Genomic DNA, 13,375 nt, shown 5'->3' on the forward strand with positions numbered 1-13,375 from the left:
TTAAATTTCAGAATAATGTGCATATTTTTTCTTTAATTGTTCTGGCCATTCTGTTGGCTTCTTTCAATCTAGAAGCCCATGGCTTTTAGTTCTGGGAAATAATACTGCATTTCTTTGATAATTTGTCTCTAACGTTTTCTCATTTTCTTGGTAGAATGTGAATCTTTCAAATTGATCCTCTAATTTTATCATTTTCCTCTTATAATTCTACTTCTGTTTCTTCTTTCTTTCAGTTTTTCAGAGATTTTAAAAATTTTATCTTCCAGTCATTGACTGAATATTTTAAATTTGTAAGAGCTGTTTATATCCTTCCACCCTGGCTGGGTAGCTTGGTTGGTTAGCACTGTCCTGACAGTTTGGCCCTGGGTCAGGGCACATATAGGAACCAATCGATGTTCTTGTCTATCTCCCTTTCTCTCACTAAAATCAATAAATAAATTTAAAAAAAGTTTATCCTCTCCTTATGCTAGATAGAAGTTTATGTCTCACTTGTGTAGAACAAGTTCAGAGGAGGGCAGCTCAGGGCTGAGGCTCCATGATACCATCAGGGATCAAAACTTCTATCTTGCCTCCCTACCATCCTAGTGCCTGTCTTCTATCCTTCTGGGTACTCAGCTGCTCCATGGTTGTTACTGCCTGCTGGGACAGGGAAGAATACCTCCCTGCTGAGCCTATTAGGCCTGTTTCATACAACATAATGGCTAGAACTTAATTATGTGGTCAAATCTAGCTAAAGTAGAGGCTGGAAAACATAGGTCAATTTATTGGAGGCTGCAACATTCCCATAAAAAAATGAGGAGGAAGAGGGTAATGGATGTTGAGACAAGCACTTTAAGTTGAACTGCCATAACTCCAGTTCTCTAGGTGGTGGCCAAAAAATGTCTGCTAGAATTCTCCCACCTGTGATGTGATGGGAGCACATCTATTTTGGCATATGGCAGAACTTCCTATATATTAGAAGTTGACAAATTTTTCTTAAAGGACCATCTAGTAAATATTTTAGGCTTTGTGGGCCAACCTGTCTCTATCATAACTATTCAACTCTATCACTGTAATTGGGAAGCAGCCACAGATAATATGTAAATAAATAGGCCTGGTTGTGTTCAATAAAACTTTATTTAGGAAAATGGGTGGCCAGCCCATGGGCCCTAGTTTTCCAAGTTCTATTTTATATATATCACTTATGGAAGTCTGAGTGCCCAAATAAGAAAAGTGTATGATCCTTTGCTTTTTCTCTCTTAAACTCTTAATACAGTGATAGACCTGGACCCACTGGAGCAAAAAGGCCGAAGGCAATTTCTGTTCGCCATGCTGAATAGACAAGGTCCTGAGCAAGGACGGTATGCATTTACTCTTTGCTTTGAAAGAAAGGAGATGTTCCTCAGCTTATTGTGTTCATCATATTCCAATTCCCAGAGTGAAAGGGGGGAATGGAGATGGAGAGGCAAAGAGGGTGAAATGGGGATGCAGAGAGACTTTGCATGGGGCATGGGGGCAGAGTCGGGGCATTGAGGGGGATATACTGAGTGGGACACTTGAAATCATGTCAACATAATAAATTAAAAATAAAATTAAAATAAAATAATGGCCTGACCTGTGGTAGTGCAGTGGATGAAACATCGACCTGGAATGCCGAGGTCGCTGGTTCAAAACCCCAGGCTTGCCTGGTCAAGGCACATATCGGAGTTGATGCTTCCTGCTCCTCCCTTGTTCTCTCTCTCTCTCTTTCTCTCTCCCCCTACCCCCTCTAAAATGAATAAATAAAATCTAAAAAAATATATTAAAAAATATATGTAAATAAAATAATGGAAAAGAAAAGAAAGGAGATGTTCACATGGCATCCAGGAGTTTTAATTTGATTTTGTGTGGATATTGAATATTTTAACAACTTCTTTTATATTAATTTACTCAATGAATTTCTCATCTACTTGAGTAATTTATGTCCATGCCTATCTGATAAAGTATGTAACCTCATAGGTTTAGTTCACTTCTCACCCATACCAGCTCCTAAGTGGAGGTTTTTTTTGTTTTTGTTTTTTTGAGGCAGCAATTTTCTTGAATACTGACAGTACTGGATATCGAACAAAATGCTTCAACATTTTAAGATAATTGTACTTATTTACAAAAACAGTACCATTGCTAGCTTACCAAATATTATGCCTTTATAATATTAATTTTGTATTTAGATTTTAAATACTATTTCTCTACAGCAGGGGTCCCCAAACTTTTTACACAGGGGGCCAGTTCACTGTCCCTCAGACCATTAGAGGGCCAGACTATAAAAAAATCTATGAACAAATCCCTATGCACACTGCACAGATCTTATTTTAAAGTAAAAACAAAAAAATAAAACGGGAACAAATACAATATTTAAAATAAAGAACAAGTAAATTTAAATCAACCAACTGACCAGTATTTCAATGGGAACTATGCTCCTCTCACTGACCACCATTGAAAGAGGTGCCCCTTCCGGAAGTGCGGCGGGGACCGGATAAATGGCCGCAAGGGGCTGCATGTGGCCCGCAGGCCTTAGTTTGGGGACCCCTGCTCTACAGGAAATACTTTGAATAACTGAAATGAATCTAAGTCAACTGTAATTTTTAAGAAATCAATTGTAAATATTCCTGTAAAGTGAGGAGGCTTCCTTATAGAGGTTCCAGATGAAATGCATGGGATATACTCATACTTTAAAAATTATCCATTGTTTAGCTGAAATTTTAAGTTCAAATTTAAGTAAGTTTTGGGGTTTTTTTATGGTTTTAAATCTGGCAACCCTACCTCCTTTCCATGTGTGTGGGTAAGAAATAATATGGGGCCATTGTTCTAATTTATTACTCCTCTAAAAGTCCAATACATTTAATTTGCATTTACTTTGTTCCCAGTTAGTGATAGAAAGAACTGAAAAAGGGGGCAGTTGAAATAAACAATGAATCTAACCAGTATTACAGTGGACTTTGTGTGTGAGAGAGACAAGGAGAGACATGAGAAGCAGCAGCTCCTAGTTGCACCACTTCAGTTGTTGATTGCCTTCTATTACGTGCCTTGACCAAGGGGGTCAAACCAGGCCAGTGACCCCTTGCTCAAGCCAGTGACCTTTGGGCTCAAGCCAGCGACCATAGGATCATGTCCATGACCCACACTCAGACGGGCAACTTCGGGGTTTCAAACCTGGGACCCTAGCGAACCAGGTCGACCCTCTTCCCGCTGTTCCACCACTGGTCAGGCTTGTATGGTCAGTGGATTTTAAAACAGATATAAGCTTACTGGTAACTTTTGAAAATGAAAAGTGATTTGGTTGTTTCCATTCTACATTAATGTTAAATTTAGCTTGTTCTTTTTTCTCTCAGCATTCCTAGAATTCCCTCTTCCTTTATTCCCTTTTACTGGTAAACTTTTCCTTTTTCTTTTTGTAATCTTCTACTCAGTGGTGGGATTCAAATAATTTAACAGCCAGTTCTCTGCCCTGATGACTATTTTAAGTATAAAAAAAGATATACTGAAAGGTAGTTTATTATTTCATGCATTTAATACTTAAATAAGAATAAAAAAGGTACATAAAACTAGATTAGGAGTTTTAAAAGATTAATGAAAAATATTAAGTAATACCTGACAAAAACAATAAAACTGTTATTTAAGATATTTCCATATTGCTTCTTGATTGGCATCCTCACTTGCAACTTTTTTCTATGTTGGATAGAATGAACATTACAGCTACAGATGCTTAGAATACGTTGTTGTGCAGATGACTGTTAAAAAGAGTAAGGAATGTAAATTTGTGATTTCCATATTGGGTGGCTGCCCAGGCGTCCACCTTAGAGAGAATCCTGATTACAAGTGCCATTTTAACAACCAGTCTGAACTCAACAAAAAATTAGGTATCACTTCTGCCAAACTGGTGCGAACTAGCTGAATCCCACCACTGCTTCTACTCAATTTTAGATTTCAGTTGATTTTATCTTTGACTATCTTTTTGCCAATATGGTAAACATAACATTGTCTTTGTAATCAGACAGACCTGCTTTTGAATCTTGACTCTTCCACTAATTAGCTCTATGATCTCTTATAAGTTATTACTTAACCTGAAGGCACCTTTGAGTATAAAATTGAAATAAATTTACCTAAAGCACTTGGTATTGTGCCTAGCATGTAGTAATGATAGTTACCATCCCTTTCCTGGGAAAATAGGAGTCAGTATTATCCCTTAGCATTGTTGAAGTTCTCAGTAATCGTACAGAAACATCACCACAAATGAATATTGCTTAATGGGCTAAGAATGTATCATTTTCAGAATTTCTTCTTTCAGCTTAATCATCTTGAGCTCTGATTTTAAGAGCTTGAATTTTTAGTCCTATTCTTGCTCCCTTAGCACTCTATTAGCCACCAATGTTTGCTTTTAAAAAAGTAATAGATTTTGAAATGTCCAGAATAGGCAAATCGAGAGACTAAAAGTAGATTAGTAGTCACCAGGAGCTAAAGGAGAGGGGAATGGAGAATGACTACTTAATAGGTATAGGGTCTCTTTTTGGGGTGATGAACACGATCTGGAATTAGTGGTGATGTTTTCTCAAGCTTGTGATACTAAAAACACTAAACTGAACACTTTAAAATGGTTAAAATAATGAATTTTTCTCAAAGAATAAGAAAAAGAATAGTAGGTACCAGTCTCTGGAATTCAATATCATTCTTTGCTAGGCTGTGTCAAGGTAGTAACTGTTGACTGCTCACTGCTTGTGAGGCACTGTGTGCTTTACAGCATCATCTTTCAAGACTTACAATTCTAAGGAATACATTTTTTATATGCTTTTCACAATCCTATATTCCTTCTGTTCCATTTATTGTGCTTAGGCTTAGTATCCAAATTTTATTTATAAATTTAAACCCTTTCCCCCCCCCTAACTTTTCTTGTAATATTGGTTCTTATGCAACAACTCCACTGCCCAGATCAAATCTTTCATCAAAATTGTAACCCATCTTGGCCCTGGCCGGTTGGCTCAGTGGTAGAGTGTCGGCCAGGTGTGTGGAAGTCCCGTGTTCGATTCCCGGACAGGGCACACAGGAGAAGCGTCCATCTGCTTCTCCACCCTTCCCCATATCCTTCCTCTCTATCTCTCTCTTCCCCTCCCGCAGCCTAGGCTCCATTGTAGCAAAGTTGGCCCGGGCGCTAAGGGTGGCTCTATGGCCTCCGCTTCAGGCACTAGAATGTCTCTGGCCGCATCAGAGAAATGCCCCAGATGGGCAGAGCATCTCTCCCTGGTGGCATGCCGGGTGGATCCCGGTCGGGCGCAAGCGGGAGTCTGACTGCCTCACTGCTTCTAACTTCGGAAAAATACCAAAAAAATTGTAAACCATCTTGCAGGGAATTATTATTTTTTTATTTTCTATTTTTATTTTTGTATTTTTCTGAAGCTGGAAACGGGGAGAGACAGTCAGACAGACTCCCGCATGCGCCCGACCGGGATCTACCCCACCAGGGGCGATGCTCTGCCCACCAGGGGGCGTCGCTCTGCCGTGACCAGAGCCACTCTAGCGCCTGGGGCAGAGGCCAATGAGCCATCCCCAGCGCCCGGGCCATCTTTGCTCCAATGGAGCCTTGGCTACAGGAGGGGAAGAGAGACAGAGAGGAAGGAGGGGGGGGTGGAGAAGCAAATGGGCGCTTCTCCTATGTGCCCTGGCCGGGAATTGAACCCGGGTCCCCCGCACGCCAGGCCGACGCTCTACCGCTGAGCCAACCGGCCAGGGCCTGCAGGGAATTATTACCTCAACAGTTTTGAGACAACCTGATCAATAACATCTTGAATCTTATGACTGCCTCTTTTCAAGGTCAGTAGTTATTTGAAATTATACCAATTCCTCACTCTTTTGTTGTAGTCTTGTGAAATGGAGGCAAAGAAAAAGTGATTCAAGGAAAACATTGTCTAATTTATGATTACTTTTATCCCTTTTTTTTTTTTTTAAGCCTAAGGATATCAGCAGTGCTGAGTTTAATGCAATTTTTTCCCCATTTTAGTTTCAAGTTTACAGTGGTAAGTGAGCCTATGGATGACGAAAAGAAAGAATGTCAAGAAGTAGGATACGCATATCTGGGACTGTGGCAGATCATGGAATCAGGAAAAGACATTCTAGAGCAAGAGCTAGATAGTAAGTACTGTTTTTGTGCTTCTCAGTTCCACTTATTTCTAGGGAAATCATCCTAAAAATTAGTACTTTTGCTGTTTTACCTTCAGTACATAATTACTTCTACAAAGTTTGAGACCCAAACTGTATTGAAATCCCTACAGCTATATTTATTTCTAGATCACACCTGAGAGTAGTCAATTATCTGTTTTTGCTCATATACCTCAAGATGACTAGAATCTATTATGAATCTCCAATGTTTGAGATAGGAAAAATTTGAAAACACAAGTTCTTTTAATTTCAATCAAATTTAAACACCAGAATATCTGACCTCTCTCAAGTGTAGATATATAAAGTTTGTAAAGGCAGCTCATACCCCTTCTCTTTCAATGCCTTATCACACACCCAGTCTCTTAAATAGACACCAGCTCTCTTCTTCCCTCACATCTCACCATATTAGTGACAGGCCTTATCCATTTTCCTTCAGCAGTGTCCTGACTACCTTCACTTTGCTGTAACAGCTTTTGAACTGGTCCCCCTGCCACTGGTTCCTTTCACCTCATTTCCATCTACTACACTGTTTCTATACATTTTATCACATTCTTCTTAAATCCATTTTTAAGACTGTTTGGTATAAGACCAACATGTTTTTTTAAATATTTGCATTTGAAGGCCTTTAGGTGGGCCTGCGCTGTCCAGTTCTCACTACTCTGTTATCTTACACACCTGAGACTTCACACATTTACCTTAGCTGCTAGACTGAATTAGATATGTAAGACTATCCACTGGAACCTTGGTTTTTGAACTTGAAATTAAATTAGTCACAGTCAGAATTTGAAGGAAAAACAAAAGCCCTGAAACTGTAGAAAACAAAATATTGAAGTACATGGCAGAGTCAATATTTTGTGGAACTTGACTTATGTACATGTTTGAGTCATGATATAAACATTTTTACTAATCATAATACATTTCGAGGAAAACTCTTCAGACTAAGGGTTACACAGTTGAAACTTTCACCAGTAGAAAAGATTCTTATCCTCCCCTAGTTAACTATGACATTGGGCAAGGTATTTAACTGCTGTGCCTGTTGCCTCAGCTATGAGAATAACAGCAGTTGCCATTTCATAACGCTGTCATGAAGATTAAGGCAGTACTTAAATAGATTAAGGGAGGATTAAGTAACGTGCTTAAGCCGGTGGCATATATCAAGTGCCATCTCTGTTCGTTGTTTTTCAGTCACTCCTAATTTCTATTCCTCTCCCCATTCCCTAAACGTGCCATGCTCTTCTGACCTCCACGCTCTTTGTACATAAGGAAAATCCAATTAAGCCTTTTCTGGTGACCTCAAAAATCTCTAAAGCCAATAAATGCTTTTCAGTGTTTTTAAATCATCAAAATAAAAATTTATAATTATTTTCTTATTATGGCCTTCCTTCCATTTTGGCTTCAAAACTCTGCGGTTAGCTCTGCAGCTATATTTTTTCTTCTCACTTCAAAACTTGGCTCCTTGGAATATTTGCTGAATGGCCAGTCAGTCCACAATACTATTTTGGCACCTCCTACACTCCAGTTAAGACCAAGTTTCCAGCCTGACCAGGCGGTGGCACAGTGGATAGAGCATCGGACTGGGATGCAGAGGACCCAGGTTCGAGACCCCGAGGTCTCCAACTTGAGCACAGGCTCATCTGGTTGAAGCAAAAGCTCACTGGCTTGAGCCCAAGGTCGCTGGCTCGAGCAAAGGGTTACTTGGTCTGCTGAAGGCCTGCGGTCTAGGCACATATAAGAAAGCAATCAATGAACAGCTAAGGTATTTCAACATGCAATGAAAAACTAATGATTGATGCTTCTCATCTCTGCGTTCCTGTCTGTCTCTGTCTATCCCTCTCTCTGTCTCTGTTAAAAAAAAAAAAAAAAAGGATCAAGTTTCCATCCAAACACTTTGAACTTTGTTATTATCAATTTTCCTAATTGCCAGATCCAGTTGGTTTTCTTAGTCATCCTACTTTACCTTTCTCATTCTTCTTTTTTTTTTGTATTTTTTTTCTCTGAAGTTGGAAACGGGGAGGTAGTCAGACAGACTCCCGCATGCACCTGACTGGGATCCACCTGGCATGCCCACCAGGGGGCGATGCTCTGCCCATCTGGGGCGTTGCTCTGTTGCAACCAGAGCCATTCTAGTGCCTGAGGTAGAGGCCATAGAGCCATCCTCAGTGCCCAGGCCAACTTTTTGCTCCAATGGAGCCTTGGCTGCGGGAGGGGAAGAGAGAGACAGAGAAGGAGAGGGGGAGGGGTGGAGAAGCAGATAGGCATTTCTCCTGTGTGCCCTGGCCGGGAATCGAACCCAGGACTCCTGCATGCCAGGCCGACACTCTACCACTGAGCCAACCGGCCAGGGCTCTCATTCTTTTTAAACTCTTCTCCCTTGGTTTTTAGGCCATTTTGACTGTCATCATTCCCTGGAGGATCCTTCTGTTTCCTTCGCAGGTTCTTCTTCTTGGCTTTGAAGGCTGGATTCTCCTGGTTCAGTTCTTGCCTTTTTATTCTCCATATGCTTTTCTTAGGCATTTGTATCCATTCTCAGGATTTTAATTATAACCTAGAAATGATCTCAAATCTAGGTTTCTAGAACATATCGTATAAATCTTTCGCCTTTTACTAGACCAGATTTTTTTTTTAAAGTATGCAATATTTTTTTTTTTTAGTATTTTATTTATTGATTTTTTAGAGAGAGAGGAGACAGAGAGAGAGAAAGGGAAGGAGTAGGAAGCATCAACTCCCATATGTGCCTTGACCAGGCAAGCCCAAGGTTTCGAACCGGCGACCTCAGTGTTCCAGGTCGACGCTTTATCCCACTGCGCCACCACAGGTCAGGCCTAGATCAGATTTTTAATACAACCTAGACTTACCGCTACCTTGTACCTTGTGTTCCCTCTTACCCATTAGCCATCTTGTTATCCAATCTTCTCACTCCCAACATTCAATCACAAAATGGTTTTACCTCTTTAAATTCTGAATCTATCCCCACCTCACTGTTGTACTTCACACCTCTTCATTTCTCTCCTGAATTACTGAAACAGCAGTAATTACCCTTCCTGATCTATTCATGCTCCCTTTGAGTATATTATCCAGACAATGGAGTAATTTTTCTAGAACCCAAGTAAAAACCATCATTAATACCTTCAGTTAAAAACAAACTTCTTAGAAGAAAAACAAGGCCCTTTATTGACCTGGCCCCTGCTTATCTGCATAGCTTCATTTTTGCCACTCCTTGCCATTTTCCAAACTTGTCATGTTCTCACATCTTGGAACATGCTTAAAATGTTTTCAAGACTCAGTTCAGGGATTGTGTCCAGAAAGGCTTTTCCAATTCCTCCATTCTGGGGTAGATGCCACTTCTGTGCTCTCGGAGCACCTTGAGTTTCATCACAGCACTTAGCATACTATAAAACTGTATGTTTTCCTTTGCCTTCAAGTACACTGAGTCCCCTCTAAGAAATGAAGTAGTAACTCTTCGCATTTCTAGCACCAAACATGTGTTGTTCTTTTTTCTCAAGTGAGAGGAGAGGAAATATTGAGAGGCTCCCAGATGCGCCCTTACTGGGACTCACCCAGCAACCTGTCTGGGTTCAATGCTGGAATGAACCGAGCTATCCTAGTGCCTAAAGCCAATGCTCAAACCAATCAAGCCACTGGTTATGAGGGGAAGAGGGAAAGGGGAGAGGGAGAGAAAGAGAAGCAGATGGTTGTGTCTCATATGTACCCTGACTGGGGATTGAATCCAGGGTCCTTGTATGCCGGGCTGAGGCTCTGTCCACTGAACGGGCCAGGGCCTAAAATGTATTTTAACAGACTGATGCTGCCGCCTCACTGACGTTTCTTTTTCCTCTCCCAACAGTTGTTAGCGCCGTGGACCAGGCTACCCCGATAGGAAGACTGAAGGTGTCCTTTCAAGCTGCCGCCGCCTTCCATGCTATTTATAAGGAAATGACTGAAGATTTGTTTTCGTGATAAAACAAGTGCTATTCCAGTCTAAACTCTGTGAAAGAACCAGAGTAAAAAGTCTCTTATAAAGTAACTTGCTATACCATGAATTTGGTTTACTGTGATGTCTAGGATCTCTCAACCTAACCACAAGAGCTTAGAATATGAAAGTTTGTTTTTGTGATACTAGCTGGGTAAAGGCGTTGTTTTCTAACGTTCTAGCACAGGGGTCTCAAACTCGCGGTCTGCAGACTAATCCACGAAGTTAAAAATATTTTGGATAAAATTAAGCAAGCCTAGGGGCCTACTTGTATTTTTCATTTCTCTAGCATCCTAGCTAGATATTAGCTTAGTTAACAGCAGTTGTGATGCGAACTACAGTTTCTGGTCGTTTTGTGACACTGAGTAAACTGCATGTACGATTGTGCTTGTTGTACTGATTTTTTTTTGTTTTCAACTGCAGTGAGAAAAGTGTTGCGTAACAGTTGCCTTTTGTAGACCTAGTACAGCCGCCGAACGGCTGTGATCTTGCTCTGCGGCCCACATGCTGAGTTGAGTTTGAGACCCCTGTTCTAGCACTTTACCAGGCGAGCAGGCTTGCTTTCAGGAACTGCAAAAGAACGGTCACAAAGACAAAACAAAATAACAATAATAAAAAAAAACAAACCCAGTTTATTTATCTTTCAGTTCTTCCAAAATTGAAAATATCAAGTCCTACTGCTAAGGAGAAAAAAACAAAGAAACGAACAAACAAAATCTGAGACCCCTCCCCCTTCTTTTCTTAAAGTCACAGAACACAGAATGAATTGCAGTGGAACAGGTGGGTGCAGAGAACCAGGAAGGGGAGGATGGCAAGATCCACTCCCCAAATACTTAAAAAGCTGTTCAACAGAAACTGATAAATACAGGACAATGCAAGACAAGTAAAAGTTAGGAGCAGCAGTGACAAGAGGCCATGTTGTAGATGTGGCCTCCCCTCCTTTTTTTTTAATCAGGGTATTCGAGACCTAAGGTATGACTCTTACCCCTTTCAGATCTAAATGTTGACTCCTTTGAGCCTCCTTCTAGATTTTACTAGAAGCAGTATATATCATTCTCACTCAGTTATATCAGAAAATAAACAATGGTAATTTTGTTTCTACCAATGTACCATGTATGAATTTGAAAGGAGGATGAAACCAAGCCAGGGAGCTGTCACTGCCTCTTATGTCTTCCAAGGCAGCAGCAATACCCCAGAATCTGCATGAGGCAAGAAAGCAGGAAAACTCAGATGGAGGTACCAGCCTGATAGGCCTCACTAGCTCAAGTTGTGTGGTTCATCACAATTATTAGTAAATTCCAAGAACCTGTTCTTGAGTACTGCAAAGATGGAACTTGGAGATGTGAGGAAGGAAGGTCATGGCAGTAGGGTAGGATGGAGGATCAAATCTGCTGGTCAAGAACCCTGGTACAAGCAGTTGAAGAGTCACCTTGTACCAACATATTGGAAATAAAGCTTTGAGACATCAAAGACTAAATGTCAGAAGCCACTGATGTCCTGGCAGAAGGTGACAGGGAGAGGAATGAAATGGTATTTATTAACAGTGGAAGCCTCTGCCCTTCTTCAAGAACACCTCCTGCCTTGCCATATGGATGGGGCCATTGGCACGTGTCCTGGCGGGTCTGGAACTCCCCGAGTAGATTGGTCCACACAAATGGCCCCCTAAACCCATAAACAAATGGCAAAACTTCAAAAGAAATAAAAAAGGAAAAATACAGTTTCTGTCATGTAAAATTTTCAGGGTTGGCTGGAGGAAGAATGGAGCTGAGGGCCAAAGTTCAGAAGTTACTTCCTCTTTTTCTTGGGGGGCGCAGAGCTGTGTCTGGAACCACGGCTAGAGCCACGGCCTGAACTGTGTACAGATGCCTTCCTCTTCCGGCTCATACTTCGACTCTGTTCCTCTTCTTCCTCATAGCGGCTTTCACGATCCGCTAAACAGAAAAAAGAGGTATTACTAGTTGAATATAGGGTAGCGACACCTAATGCTTCTGGATAGCATGAAATAATAGTTCAGAGAATACAGTTTGGATTTAGACCTAAGTTTTCATCTTTATTTAGTCACTTACCAGTTGTGTGATCTGGGACAAACATTAACATTTCTGAGCCTTCGTTTGTTTTACAAAATAGAAAACTGTTTTTGGATGAAATAAGGTAATCTATGCATAAGTACTTATCACAATGCTTAGGGTACAGTAGTTTAATATTTCCTTTCATCTCTCTTTTTTTTTAAGGATTTTATTTATTGATTTTCAGAGAGGTATGAAGGGGGGGAGGAAGAAGCAGGGAGCATCAACTTCTAGTAGTCGCTTCCCATATGTGTGCCTTGCCCAGACAAGCCTGGGGTTTTGAACTGGCAACGTCAGGGTATTTCCTTTCATCTTTAACTTAATTTAGGCATTTGATTTCAAAGTAACAAAACTGGCACTATAAAAACAATCCTAACCTGGAAGAGGTTTAAAATATTAGACCAGTGGTTCTCAAAGTGTGCACTGGTGCGCCCTAGAAGATTTCCAGGTGCACCCTATGGTATTCCAGAGAAATATGTGCCTGTTGGGGACCAAAAAACCAAAAGGGTTTTTGGAGTTTAGATTTTTGGGGGATAGTGTGGGGAATTCGCTGTAAGCTGACAGTGTGCCCAACCCCCACCTCACATGCCTGATTAGGTTGCTAAAGGCTGTTAGGCTGTGGTGCTGGATTGTTTACACTACCCCCCATGTTCCCCGGAAAGACTGGAGGCAAGTTTCTTCTATCCTTTGTTCGGTGTAAAGTTAAGATGATATGTATGGTGGGGGTTTTCTGCACTCAACACAAGAGTAAAAAGAGAGGAATTCTTCAATATATTGACGATGAAATGAGAGTTTGCCTTTCAAATATATGCCGAAACATTAAAGAAATTGCTAGGACACATCAGGCTCATATTTCTTATAAACACAAGAATGAAAAAACTTAACATATTCACTCCAGGACCTGCCAAATTTACTAAATCTTACTAAGAATGTACATATATAAAAAAGATAACTTCTTTGTCATTTTCTTATTTTTTAATGCATTCTAAAAAGCGTAACTCAAAAAATGTAACATAAAAATGTTTTTTAATGTCAGAATAAATTTAATTTTGTGATTTATTTCATTTAATTACCATAAAAGCACACTTGAACTTTATATATTTTTTCTTTAATATTTGACTTAATTATATTTCTCAGAAATTTGTATATAGTATGCCTATAATTATTTGTGGAA

The 13,375-nt window shown here is 40.3% G+C and overlaps 2 protein-coding genes across 8 annotated transcripts in view; one reads left to right on the top strand and one right to left on the bottom strand.

Moving 5' to 3' along the window:
- RPGRIP1 (RPGR interacting protein 1) overlaps window positions 1-10,205 on the top strand; it is a 79,811-nt gene extending 69,606 nt beyond the window's left edge. For 5 of the 7 annotated variants that reach the window (XM_066277388.1, XM_066277389.1, XM_066277393.1 and 2 more), the window contains 3 exons: window positions 1,256-1,340; window positions 6,008-6,138; window positions 10,010-10,205. In XM_066277388.1, coding sequence (XP_066133485.1) covers window positions 1,256-1,340; window positions 6,008-6,138; window positions 10,010-10,122 — 329 coding nt within the window. In that variant the 3' untranslated portion in view covers window positions 10,123-10,205. Of the gene's footprint in view, window positions 1-1,255; window positions 1,341-6,007; window positions 6,139-10,009 lie in introns of those variants that run through there. The other 2 variants (XM_066277391.1, XM_066277392.1) reach the window with 2 other exon arrangements.
- A 542-nt stretch (window positions 10,206-10,747) lies between these two features.
- SUPT16H (SPT16 homolog, facilitates chromatin remodeling subunit) overlaps window positions 10,748-13,375 on the bottom strand; it is a 52,158-nt gene continuing 49,530 nt past the window's right edge. Inside the window, exon 26 of the mRNA XM_066277396.1 lies at window positions 10,748-12,066. Coding sequence (XP_066133493.1) covers window positions 11,921-12,066 — 146 coding nt within the window. The 3' untranslated portion in view covers window positions 10,748-11,920. The remainder of the gene's footprint in view (window positions 12,067-13,375) is intronic.

This window comes from Saccopteryx bilineata, chromosome 4, assembly GCF_036850765.1.
Source record: "Saccopteryx bilineata isolate mSacBil1 chromosome 4, mSacBil1_pri_phased_curated, whole genome shotgun sequence".
In the NCBI taxonomy this organism is placed as follows: Eukaryota; Metazoa; Chordata; class Mammalia; order Chiroptera; family Emballonuridae; genus Saccopteryx; species Saccopteryx bilineata.